Source organism: Thermobia domestica, chromosome 8, assembly GCF_964235325.1.
Source record: "Thermobia domestica chromosome 8, izTheDome1.hap1.1, whole genome shotgun sequence".
NCBI classification, from domain to species: Eukaryota; Metazoa; Arthropoda; class Insecta; order Zygentoma; family Lepismatidae; genus Thermobia; species Thermobia domestica.
Genome location: NC_137461.1, coordinates 84680035 through 84693154, shown reverse-complemented (window position 1 = coordinate 84693154; position 13120 = coordinate 84680035). Strand labels below are relative to the sequence as shown.

Below are 13120 nucleotides of genomic sequence, written 5' to 3'. Positions count from 1 at the left end.
TTGCCGAGTTACACCACTCATCCATAACAGGCTAAAATAACCATAGATGGCAAAAACCTAGAAATATAATTCCTAATTCCCGATGCCCTGCACTATTTCGTGAGTAAATAATACTAGTTGAACCTAAGCTCTCTACACAGCGCATCATTCACATATAAGCATGAATCTCCTTGTCATTCCTCACGACATTTGTACATCCCCCTTTACAGACACGAGTGAAAGACGTCTTGATAAAAATCGGCAAGGGTAAAGTGGAGATTTTTTCGAATATTTTTTTTTTTCAATATCTTGCACCATTTGCAAGATTTGAGCCTACTTCCGGTTGGAGTTTCTAATTCATGTATGACCGGTGTTTTCTTTCTTCTTGCATACAGTAGGTAATAAACAAATACATTACACACACAATTAATTATAATCAGTGATATTCTATATATATGGTGTTCATTGGGCAAAACACGCCAAATAATAAAGATTCATCTTAGACTGGAGAAATGGTTATCCTTAGTTTTTCGTTATAATTTGGCCATGAAACAAACGCCGGAGAGATACTAATCCCATATATAATTATGTGGTGTTGGAATCTATAACTCGTTGGATACGGTACTTTTTTTAAGATTTCAACACTTTCAGTGTGCCCCTGAAAATGTAGTAAAGAAATAACGGCCATTTAAAAAATATATATATTTCATTAAGTAGAACTGAACAATCTACACAAAATTTGTAATCGATCAGTGAAAACGGCATCTTTCTCGAGCTTATAGTTTCCGAGATATCGTTGTCAAAAGAATGGGCCACAAACATATAGACTTTACTTGACCACAAACATATAAACTTATTATTTTATATAGATTATAAGTCCAAAAAAGGCCCATTTAAATAACATGGAAAACTTCTCCATCCTCCAATTAGACCAAAAATTAAAAATATTCACTTTTGGCAATTTTTCTGTCGATTAGTCCCGAAAAGCTAGAATCATGTCAAATTTAATCATTGTAGCCGTACAGGAAGTGCCCAATAATTTTTGGGGGTGTAAAAGGTGTCCCATATAAATAACATGGGGAGGATTTTTCAGTTCCCCATAAAACCACTCTACAATTGGAATTTTTTATTTATACTGATTTACTTAGGTAGTGCTAACGAATATGTACAAGTATACTGAACTTCAAGTTTTTATTCCAATTTCAAGTACCTAAAACATGAGTTTACAGGTCCCAAACAAGCCCAATTTAAATAACGAGGAAATTCTTCATGGGAGTCTAAATCCCCTAAAAATTAAAAATATTCACTTTTGGTAATTTTCCTATCGGTTAGTCCGGGAAAGCTACAATAATGCAGAATTTCAAGTTTTATATATAGTTAGGATTATTATCTAAATAATTAAAAGGAAAATAATAATAATAATAATAATAATAATAATAATAATAATAATAATAATAATAATAATAATAATAATAATAATAGACCTAATAATAATATTAATAACCGAAAAAGAAACTTAAAATGCAGTAAAAAGGGAATTTTTGTTGACTAAAATGAAGCGGGATTAAGTCTTCAGAAACAGTGGGGAGCGATTGGCTGTAATGGATTATAGCGAATTTCTTCACTGATATCCAGAAGTATACCTACTTTGTTTTCAAACTTAGGGAGAGCCAGTGGCGTATTTACGATTTTGTTTCGGGAGGGGCTTTGCTCTCTTTCGGGGGAGGGCTTTGCCTTAAAATATGAAAATTCTGCAAGATATTTCATATACTTTACTATAGTAAGTAAGATTTTGGAGGGGGGGGCTTAAGCCCGGAAGCCCCCCCCCCTAAATACGCCACTGGGGAGAGCTCTCAGTGATTTCTTCTTTGAATCAATTTAAATGTCCCTTACCTCTTGAAAATTAAATTTTGTTAAATATAATCATAAATATAAATAACCAAATGTAATTAATTAAAGCAATATTTAATTATAAAGTCAAATTGGAAAAGCAAGGAACACTTAACGAGAAAAAAAGAAACAATAGAATCACATCATTATAATTCATTTGAAAAGAAACAGAATAAACACAATTCTCCATGTGTATATAAAACATTACTAAAAATTACTGAGCTAAAAACAATAGCAGATATCATACGTATTCAAAATACTTAATTTTATTATTATTATTATTATTATTATTATTATTATTATTATTATTATTATTATTATTATTATTATTATTATTATTATTATTATTATTATTATTATTATTATTACTAACCTTCTTCCTTTTCTAATTGCAGGAAACCCAGAGTTTAGCATCTAGGCAGCTGTGGTAAAACAGAGAAAGGTTCTTCACCATGGGAGACAACAAAGCTTCAGTATTTTGTTCGCAGCTGCGAGCAATGATCAAAAGAAATCTGCTTCTAAAGAAACGACAGAAGCGGAAAACTTTTGCTGTAAGTTTTTAGTTCTCTTTCTCCTGTTTCATAATGTAGGTCTATTATTATTTCCGGGAAACATATTGATTATCGATTATAAAAGCTCTTTTTTATGAAGCTTATGTACTCTTAACGAAAACTAATGTCTAGAACTTCATAGTTAAATAAACAAATAGGCAAACAATTTAAGTTTCGACCGAATTATTATTAGTGTACGTAAGTTCTTAACTTTTAATGCATATAGTTAGTTCCAGGCTCCATTCCTGTAAGAAGTTTTAGTCTCCATCAACGTAAGAAAGATTTGTAAGTGTGTGACTCTGCGACATGAAATATTATTAAATAATATATGCAACTTGTTATTTATTTACCGTACTAAGTTCCTTAAAAAAATAAACAAGTTGTTATAGTTAACAGGAAGCAGTAGTTATGACAACAAATAATAAATTTTTGGTAGAAAATTGACCATCTCTTACATGTTTAAGTTTCACAGAGAATAAGGAAAGTCTCAGTTTCAATCACGTAGATTCGATCCCAGAGTCTCTGATTACGACGGAAGCGAGAACGCGCTAACAATAGCTGTTTTTCAAATATATAAATTGAAGTTGATACGGTATATACCTGTGTCCCATAAGTCAAAGTCCGCTCTTTAAATGCTGAAACAAAGTTACATGTGCAAAAAAATGCCGTAATTCATATTTAATTATTTTGATCTGCTTTTCTTTTCTTTAAGTCAAACAAGAGGCATTAACCGTTGTTAGGGGAGCTCTTACCTTAGTTGGCCAGCCAAGAATTCGCCATCATTTATCCGATAATTTCGGCTTCCCACTTCCAATCGCAACTTTCTTTCGTGAAGGTTACGTTTGCAATTATAACGTAAGGCAAACAAACGTTAGCAACTGGTTAGCCTATCATTTCTCACTGTTGAATCTATTGTCGTGCTGCTAGGGTAATTTGAAATACCAAAAGATGTCGAGCAATATACAATTTGAAAGATCTTTGCAAGATAATCAGTTTGATACCACTACAATATCTTCGTTATGTAGCATCTTAAAAAAAAAAAAAAAAAGTGCACAAATAAATTTTAGAAATTAACTCAAGTCTGAACTGAGTCCTTCACCGTAGTTTTTGATAAGGCTAAAAAAATTAAAAAGACATTTTGTGAGCACAAGACGAATATTTTGAGGCAACTATGTCATTATGCATTCTATGCCCAAACGAGGATAAAGAAATGTCAAAAATCGACGTACATATTAAACTGTAACATATCTGTGTATTTTCTGATAGGATTAAACTAAAGAGAAAATACTGGAAGTTAAATTCCTTTAATTTTGGAGCTGACATTTTGAACTAATAAAATTCAACGTGGGGTGTTGGAGGGAGGCAACTAAAATAATAATAATAATAATAAGCGGCCAAGAATGTCAGATTTGAATAGTCTGCTAATATTACCACATATTGTTGAGTGAAAAGTAGGACATATGGATTCGAAACTAGGACATATTTTAAAAACTATCAAAACCAGATTTATCCAGCAAAATTGACAAAATAATACTATCCTACCATCTTTTACTATAAATGGAAACAATGTACTAGAGTACTGTGTACAAACTATTCAGTTGCCACATGTGCACTACTACTGACGCTCTCTTGCTCATTGCACTACTCAACAATCTACAGAGGTACTCACTGTGACCAGTTCCAATTTAAAAAACACGCTTGGGCACAAATGAAAACGAAAAATGATTAAAAAGACTCTAAAATACGCTAACTGAATATCTCGGTTATAGGTGAAAACTCGTTGACCAATCGAGAAGAGTACATAAAAGTTAAGACTATAGGTCTATTCCGATGGTTCTTCTCTAAAACAGAATTCCCATTATTCATAGAATTGATAAATGTAAGATTGTATAAATTAAATACTATACATTTATCCTAGATTTCTTGTCTGAGCTCTTCCAATTCAAGATCTTACGTAATGTATATACAATATACATTTGCTCGTCACTTTACTATATCCCATCGCTCATGCCATAATACAGAGAATAAGAAATCATTTCCATTAAAAATACAAAATATTCTTGTGGAGAGATTTTTGATAAAGTCTATACACAGTTACTCCTTTGACTTTAAAGAGCTAGAAGATGCAGGTGAGATGTATTAGTTGCTGAGTCTTAATGCTGAGATGTTCTCGTAAGACCTTTGGCATCACACCAAGTCCTTCGATCACTCTGTATCTTTTAAGTGCCAGATTTAAAATGTGCCAAGGAGAGAGAAAAAGAAAAACAACAATCGGACATTTTTTGACGCTGATCCAGGAGCTATGCAGTATTTATCTCATGTAACTTGCATCTACATGCCCACGTTGTGTTATCTCTATTGTTAGGCAGAGCTGTGAAGCAGCTAACTCGATGTAGGCAATATTGGTTGATTGGCCAAAAGTTTTATGTACTACAGTACTATTTAAATTAGAGTCCCAGATTCGAATCCTGGTAAGGATGTCTCCCTTGTAGTCTTTATATGTGAATGAAACATTGAAAGCGGTCCCGGGTTCGATTCCGGGTGGGGGCACTCGGCTTTTTTTTAAGTCAGCCATCCTGAATGAGGTTTTCGTGGAATTTCCTCATTCGCACCAGGCAAATGCCGGAGTAGTACCTAACTTATAGGTCCCAGGCCGCTTTCTTCCTTCCCTTTCCCCTGATAGTGTGTTCGCCGAGGAACGTCATCCCTCATACGTGATGAGCTAAATGGCCATAGATGCCGAAAGCCCAGAAATCTAAATTCTAAATCCCTAAAACATTGAAAGCATATTTGTAATTATAAAATGAAATTAATGATTATACCGTTTATTAGAAGTAAGTTTTCGTACTAAGTTTGAAATATGAATGATTTTGATCCATTCATAATATATGTACTATGACTATTACATATGTACTATGAGGACTATTTATGAAATATCATTTTGCAGTCTCTTTGAACTGCACGCGGGAATTCATTCTTTTGAACATGTACACGACTACTGGTATTATTTGCACACAAGCATACGCCATTTGTACACCGTCTGCAGTGTGTGCACCTCATGTCGAGTCTCAGAAGGGTTTAAGAAGATCGAGCATATGCCGCCTGTGAAATAAGGTCAGTTATCCATTTTCTGACCGCAATTTATGTGAAACTGACAATCTGCGAAGTGTGCGGTTCAAATGGAAAACTTCGTAAATGAATATGGCTGTTTAAACAAGGCTGGGAGAGCGCAGACGATGAGCTATGCTGGTCCCGGCCGTTTATAATGAACGACGATCCTATGTATGCTGTACACATATGGATTTGTGAAAACGGACGATTGACACAATTTCCACGCTATTAGTGCATTTCCCACAAGCGTCAGGTTAACTTCTTTACACAATTGCGTCAGAAAAATTGGGCTTCGGTAATGTGCCCTCGTTGGATTCCCAAGATGCCTATCGAGAAACTCAAAACAAAGATAAGTGCTAGTGCTTTGACGTTTCTGACTTGGAGCCATGAGGAAGCTGATACGCTTTTGAGCCAGAGCGGCACAGGGGATGAAAGATAGATGACTCACGTAACCCCTGAATCAAAACAGCAGTGCTCGAGAAATGACATAAGTCATCTCGGACAAAAGTAAAACTAAAACATACTTTCTCAACTCTTAAATTACGGCAACCGTATTCTGTTTTGTTTGTTGACTTTAAGGCACAAGAGACAACAATCAATTTTGTTGCTTATTGCTAAACTTTGCAGGAATCTTGTAACGCAATGCAGAACAGACGCCGCGGCATGCTATCGTAGTTTAGTTGTTCTACGACAAGGTGAAGCTCCCATACTGATGCTCATACGCACGCTCTTATCATTTTTTTTTTTTATGGCACCAATCACATCATTCCCATACAACCTAGACTTGGTGACACACACTACCCTCTACCTCCATCTGAAGAGATTGCTCGTGGGCGAGTGTTTCAACATCGACGAAGAAGTGGGAAACAACGATCCAGAAATTATCTTCTTACAGTAGCGTACGGAGAATTTCAAGAAGGTGTTCAAACTCCCAAGTTAATATCGTTTCAGCATTTTATATACATATCTGAATAGGTAAATGTTTTATTGTTTTCATATAATATCTTGTTCAAGTGGGGACTAAAACCCGGAAATTTCCTTTTCATCGGTTTTCCAAATCTGTGGTAGGCGTTGTATGTCGTTGATGAGGCTTTTTTTTTTTTTTCTATCTCGGCGAGATGGAACACCCTATGACGCGTAACAAGGACCATATACCTGAAAACCTGGTACATCGGGTCGGAAAGGTTTTTTGAACTGTGGAAACAAGGCAAAATCGCACAACTTACGTAAGGCGATTACGGCGGAAGCTCCAAGATCTCGTAATGGCACCTGGCAAACTGAATCCTTGTACCTGCCGCTTGACAATGAGTGTTACAGTTTCTCTCTCCTTCAGGATGTGCCATACAGTTTGACTACTGAGCCTAACTTCTAAGGCGTCTGGTATAAACGTTAAATATACCGTGTAAATTTTGACACTTTGTGCCACTTGCTTGCAGTTAGGAATTTTGTAGTTCTTTAAATGGGAGACTGTATTCCTGTTAAAAAGGGATTTGGTATTGTAATTCTTGTTTAGATTTCTTTTCTTCATTTTGAAGGATTTAGATAGAAGTTATTGGATCAAAAGATCCATTATATTTCAGTCATTTTTTTTGGTAGATTTTATATCTGGAGAACTACACATAGTGTAGCCAAACCCAAATTATCACTTAATTCAGAATGATGTGCTTATTCCGTAGAAAGTACAAAAACTCGATTTAGGGGACGTTCAAAAATTTTGTGGGCCCTGATCCAATTTTGGATCATTATATTTCAATCAAAAATTTTCTTATAGGCCTTATATCTGGAGAACTAAATATAGAATAGCCAAACCCAAACTATCAGTTAACTCAGTACGATATGCTTATTCCGTAAAAAGTACGAAAACTCGATTATTTAGGGGACGTTCAAAAATTTTGTGACTTCTGATCCAAAAACTAATTATTGGTCAAGATTGGAATCTTTTGATGCATTTTTTGGGATCATTCCTAAAATTCTTGACCAAGATCGCAATCTGTTATTATTTTTTTTTTTTTTATCATTTCTAAAATTCTTCTTATATTGTATATTTTAATCCTACTCCTATTATGGAAACTGGATTTTTTGTAGAGTTTTTCTGAGGGTTTGTAGTCTCTCAATTGAGTCTGGTTTGAAGGAAGTACCAGCAGTAGGGGTTTTCGTTTTTCCGAATTCTGTTGTAAAATAGAAGACAACAATCAAACTAAGCATCTAAAGTAAACGTAGTATTGAAAACAAATTGCCATCTTGAGATTATTCAATCTATGAATCCGTCTACCACATACAATAACATCAACAGTCTAGTACAAGTTGCTATGCTCTGCAGTACTAACAATCTACAAACTAACAGAAGGCAACAGACAGTAACCCAGCTTAAAAAGCTCATCACTAAGTTCGAAAGAGTCCAGATGCTATATTAGGTTGCCGTCTGAAAACAGAATACAGCTATGGGATTCAGCAATGTATTTGTAACTACAAGTTAGTCAACCTTTTACACGCGGCTTGAAAAGTTATTACCAACAAACATTTAAATATACACGAATTCGTATTTCTTTGTGTATTTATAGAAAAACAATGTAGATCTAAATATGTTTTTCAAGGAAATTCATTCAATTTATTTTCGTTAGGCAAAAAATATGCATTTTGAGGACGCTATAAAGGGCGTTCTAGTCCACCCCTGCATGGGAAGGGAAAGTAAAGAAGTCTTGTGAGTTCTTGAAAGGTAGAATATACCCCCCCCCCCAAAAAAAAAAAAAATCTGTCTCATGGAAGACAACGTAAAGACAACAAGACAACATATTGTTTGTCAACTAAAGTAACCGAGCATACTGTGGAAACTTTTGATTTATCCATTCCAATATAATGTCCATCAAATGCACAAAACGAATGTAGACATTATACAGATGTAATACGTATGGGCACAAAAATGTTATATGTGTATATTTTGAGGCGTTCCTTAAATCTAAAATGGAAGTGTGTTCGATGTCATATCTTCCCAGATAAAGTTCATTGGACATTCATGGTACTTCCGTATATTATCCAGTATACCGGACGTTTCCTTGTTAATGTTGCCAGTGTAAGATGAAATCTCGTTAAAAATAAATAAATAAATAACGCTGAGAGTAGATAATGCGGAAGTAGTTTCTTTTATAAAAGTAATAATTTGAGATCCTACCTCGTTTTGCGAATCTCTTGCATGGTGTTCTTGCTCTTCCTTGTATATATTTGAATATTTGTACATTTATATTGGCAGACGTAGCACGATATTCTTCAAGAGAATATTAACTATCTCTACAACACTGTGCATGTCTATCGCGAAGTTTATAACGCAATCTTGGAGTCTCCCGTCCCTTTCTCGTTCCTTGCTTGGGTGACCTATCTCCGCCTACTCTGCATTTCATCACCTGGTCATTACACTCATTACAAATCGTGTTCTTTGCCTCGCTTTTGATTCTATGCCGAATTAGGCTCTATTCTTGATAATTTGTTCACACTTCGTCAAAAAATTTAAATTCCTTTTATTTATTTACTTTTTTTCTTTTCTTTCTATCTGTTAATGTAATTGGGCTCTTGTCAGAGAACGATTGTTCGTGCTGGATTCATGAGCATATTATTTAAAAGTTTATTTCTTTAAAATCTGTATTATTAGCTTTTATTTTTTCCAGTGTTCTTGTCACTGTCAGAGATTAATCAGTACCATAAATTCTCACGCGTAGTACCTAGGTACAGTAGAAATAATAATAGTACATAAAAGAATGAGTATATATAGAAATTCTAGGTTTGGTAAAGGGGCTAGAACTGTTCATCAATTTTATTCTAACCAAACCACTTGGCGTAACGGCCCGATTTGTGGGCCTGAGCTGCTCCACGCCATCCGTTAGCGACTAGGGATGGCCTTTTTCGAAAAATCTGTTTTTCGATTTTTCGGAAATTTCATTTTTCGTTGTTCGCTTTTTCGAAAAAATTTTCGTTTTTCGAAATTTTTTTCGTTTTTTCGAAAAAATTTTCGTTTTCGGAAAAGCCATTTTTCAAAAAAGTATTTTTCGAAAAAAATGTGGCCATCCCTATTAGCGACTGGTGGAATTACGTTCAGAGCTAGCGACGAACGCGTAGTCAGGGCGCCGCGTCGCCCTATCACTAACCGGCGTACCGGGAGCTATCTAGACGTAGTGGCCGTCACGTCTTTTATTCACGTGACTCCCCAGTTTGTCTCACGACGCTGGGTAGACGCCGAAAATTGGGGAGGCACCGACCGGGAATCGAACTTGGAACGACGCGGACATGAATCCAACGCTCCAACCGCTAGACTAAGGAGTCTCACTTCACTTTTATTTTTCTTTGAAGGAGAAGAAATTTCTCTTTTCTTTGATATTTATTTCCTTTCTTCTTTGTGTTTTCTTCTTCTGTTATTCTTTCCTAAGTCATATCTACAAATCCAAATCAATTAACAATAATAACATTAATTACTCTCCACATGCATAACCACAAAACTGTGCTTATGTACTGCTAAAAATCATTTTCATACGCAAATCATTTTCATCTTGTGAGAGTATAGCCATAATTTGTGATTTTGCTCTCATCTATCATAGTTACTAACATCGAAAATAGCTTTACTGCAAAAAGTACTATATAAGAAACAAATACGGCATATATAATAACACAAGTAAGAGATCATTATGATCATCATTAATTTACTGTTGGATGAAATCTACTGCTCTTCTCTAGAACCATATAACGCAAACAGTTCTCTTCTAGTTTACTCCGCAATACTTTTTGATTGATCGCACTGCCTTGCAAGATGACATTTCTGGAATCGTTTCTTGCCTCTCGGTATTTAGTCAAGAACTGATTTAATTTATCGGCCATATTTCTTTTTTCTAATAATATAACCTACTCATTTACACTTTAGTGTCTTTATTATCACCCCTTTATCTTTTTGATCAGTACATTAAAATAAAAAATCTTATTTCGGCTCTCGTAATTTCTAGAATACATCTTCCATGCTTACTTATGTAGTTTCCACACGTTGAATGTCTTATTTTGGTAGTGTTTTTGTATCCGATCCATGTGTCAAAACAAATGGTATACGCTAATTGATATAATACTAATAATAATTATTATTATTACAATAGCAACAACAACAGAGAAAGAGAGACACGTCAGCATTTTACTTTCTAATATGAAACTGGCTATTGTTTAGCTTTGGGGGGCCAGGTTTTTAACCGTCTTTTTTTTCTTTTTTTTTCTTTTTTTTGCGATATTCTATTCACAGTCGGTTAGGTTAGGTTAATTACATTTAATTCAGACAGTATTGCCGAGCGAGCGTTAGCGAATGAAGGCGGGTTAGAGCCCCGCAGGGCACGTTGTTTTTTTTAATCTCCGTTAGTGTTGGCCCCCCATTACTAAACAATTACCATAAAACAATTTCTTCCGCTTAGTGCTTCTGTTTATTTCTTCCTTAATGCTGCCATTCTTTTTCTTTTTTTTTTTCGCTTTCCGTATTCCTCTTCAAATCGTATATAATATGCGATATTTGCCAACAGAACGATACCACCAATAATACGATAATGTGTAAGACATTTAACATCTATATTGAATTGATCCCTTTGTTTTCGATATGTCGAAAAGGAAGAGTAATTTTTTTAATTAAAAAAAAGTAAACTAGGGGCAATTTAGCTTTCAAACATTTTAGCAAATTTCACAATTCTCTTAAGGGAGCTAAACCACAAAATGTATTAAACTGGCTACAATGAACAAGTGAGATAGTCTTCCCTGGAACCTTATCAAAGAACGTGATACCCAGAGGCAATTAGCTGCAGTCTGATTGTATCTAATTAGATCTGGAGATAAATCATCGCCTTGACTCATTGATGTTACAGAACAGTTAATGATGCTCTCATTTGTGTTCATTAGAAATGCCTCTCGTGTTGATGAACGGCATTTCACAAGAACTGAGACGGAATGAAAGAGCAGACCAGAATTATTTTCCACAAATCTCGTCAAAATTCTATTTAAAAAGAAAGGAAAATAATAATATAAAAATTGAAAAATTAGGTTGACATAGCCACTATAGTTGCATATACTATGGGATATAATTTTGCTCCTTCGTGGCCAAGTGGCTAATGCGCGTGCTTTCTGTGCGTATGGCCCAGGTTCGATTCCTAGTCAAAATAACTTGCCTCGAATACAAACTCAACTAGCGATTTGAACAATAGGTTTCGTCTCATACAATCTTGGTGCTGAAACGGAATCAAACCAATTATACAATTAAATTATGCTATGTACTATATATTACTTCTGTAAATAATTCCAAAAATGATTTTATCCATCATCCTTATTTTAAATATTATCTATTAATTCTCCACATCTATAAATAAATCACAAACTATTAATATACACAATTCATAATCAAAGCACATTAATAATTTACTAATTTGTATGATCTATGATTCTAGATAACAAATATAAGTACTTTAGCATCATTTTCTAATACATATCTCTCAAAATGTGTGTTCACATTTCTTAGCATTTCAGGCCAAATTCCGAACTACTACGGACTATTACCAATTTTCCTCTACATAAATAGGAACCAGACCATGGAAAGTCTCCCACCACCTTTTTCAAGTTTCAAAAACATGCATTGTTCTCAAACTAACTGCTCTGCCGGAGCCTCCGATCCGCTGTATATTATAGGTTAAAATTTAGCTTAACTAAAAGTTCTAATTGATTACATTTGAGGATTTTTTTTTTTTTTTTTAAAGTTTGCTCACCAGCTATCCCATTTTCCATACCATATGTACATACTTATTCAAGGACTTAGTTATATAGGGAAGCGTAAGCGCAGATAGTGACATCTATTAGAGTAATTCTTTATTCTTAGAATTGACGTGAGCTACAAACTGAGAGCAGTGTACTATTAGGATAAAATCCTCATTTTCATCAACATTTCGTAAAATGCATTGCATGATATAAATTAGGACTCTAATGATCACTAAATAAACATAATATATGAAGTGAACCACAACATATAGCTCTAGGACCTATAGTGTAGGCCAGGTATTAGTAAATTCAAACTTGTTCGAAGAGTAGATGATCACTCCTGAAGGAAAAAAAAAGTTCTCATGAATAATAGAACAAGACCACAAACAGAATATGGTCCGAAGACAGAAGATCGACTTGCACATAACCTATAATGACTCGTGCAGTAGGAGGAAGTGGGCGGTCTTGGTTACGGTGGCTGCGATGGATCTGAATGGTCTGTTAAGCCGATATGATGATGAAATAAGCGGGTACAAAATCCGCCCTACTCGTTCATACCGTTATTTTGTTTATGAAATATTTCTCTAATAAACTTAAGTGTCTCTCTACATTATTCTTTGAAACTAATAAGTGTTAGATATTTTTGTTGTTTCATTCAAATTCAACACTCGAGATCAATGTTCCATGCATGCAGATGTGTAGTGATATTTGGTTATGTACCTCCATTATCAGTACGGCCATCAAATTTCATTCGACACGAACGATAACTGACAGCTAAACACATGCTTTTTTCTTTATTTTTATATTCAGCTTAATGTTTCGTTCATATTATTATT

At 34.6% G+C, this 13120-nt stretch overlaps 1 protein-coding gene across 1 annotated transcript in view; it reads left to right on the top strand.

The window, feature by feature from the left end:
* LOC145693015 (cholesterol transporter ABCA5-like) overlaps nt 1–13120 on the top strand; it is a 131582-nt gene that overhangs the window by 47857 nt on the left and 70605 nt on the right. Inside the window, 1 exon segment of the mRNA XM_081768669.1 lies at nt 2265–2420. Coding sequence (XP_081624795.1) covers nt 2322–2420 — 99 coding nt within the window. The 5' untranslated portion in view covers nt 2265–2321.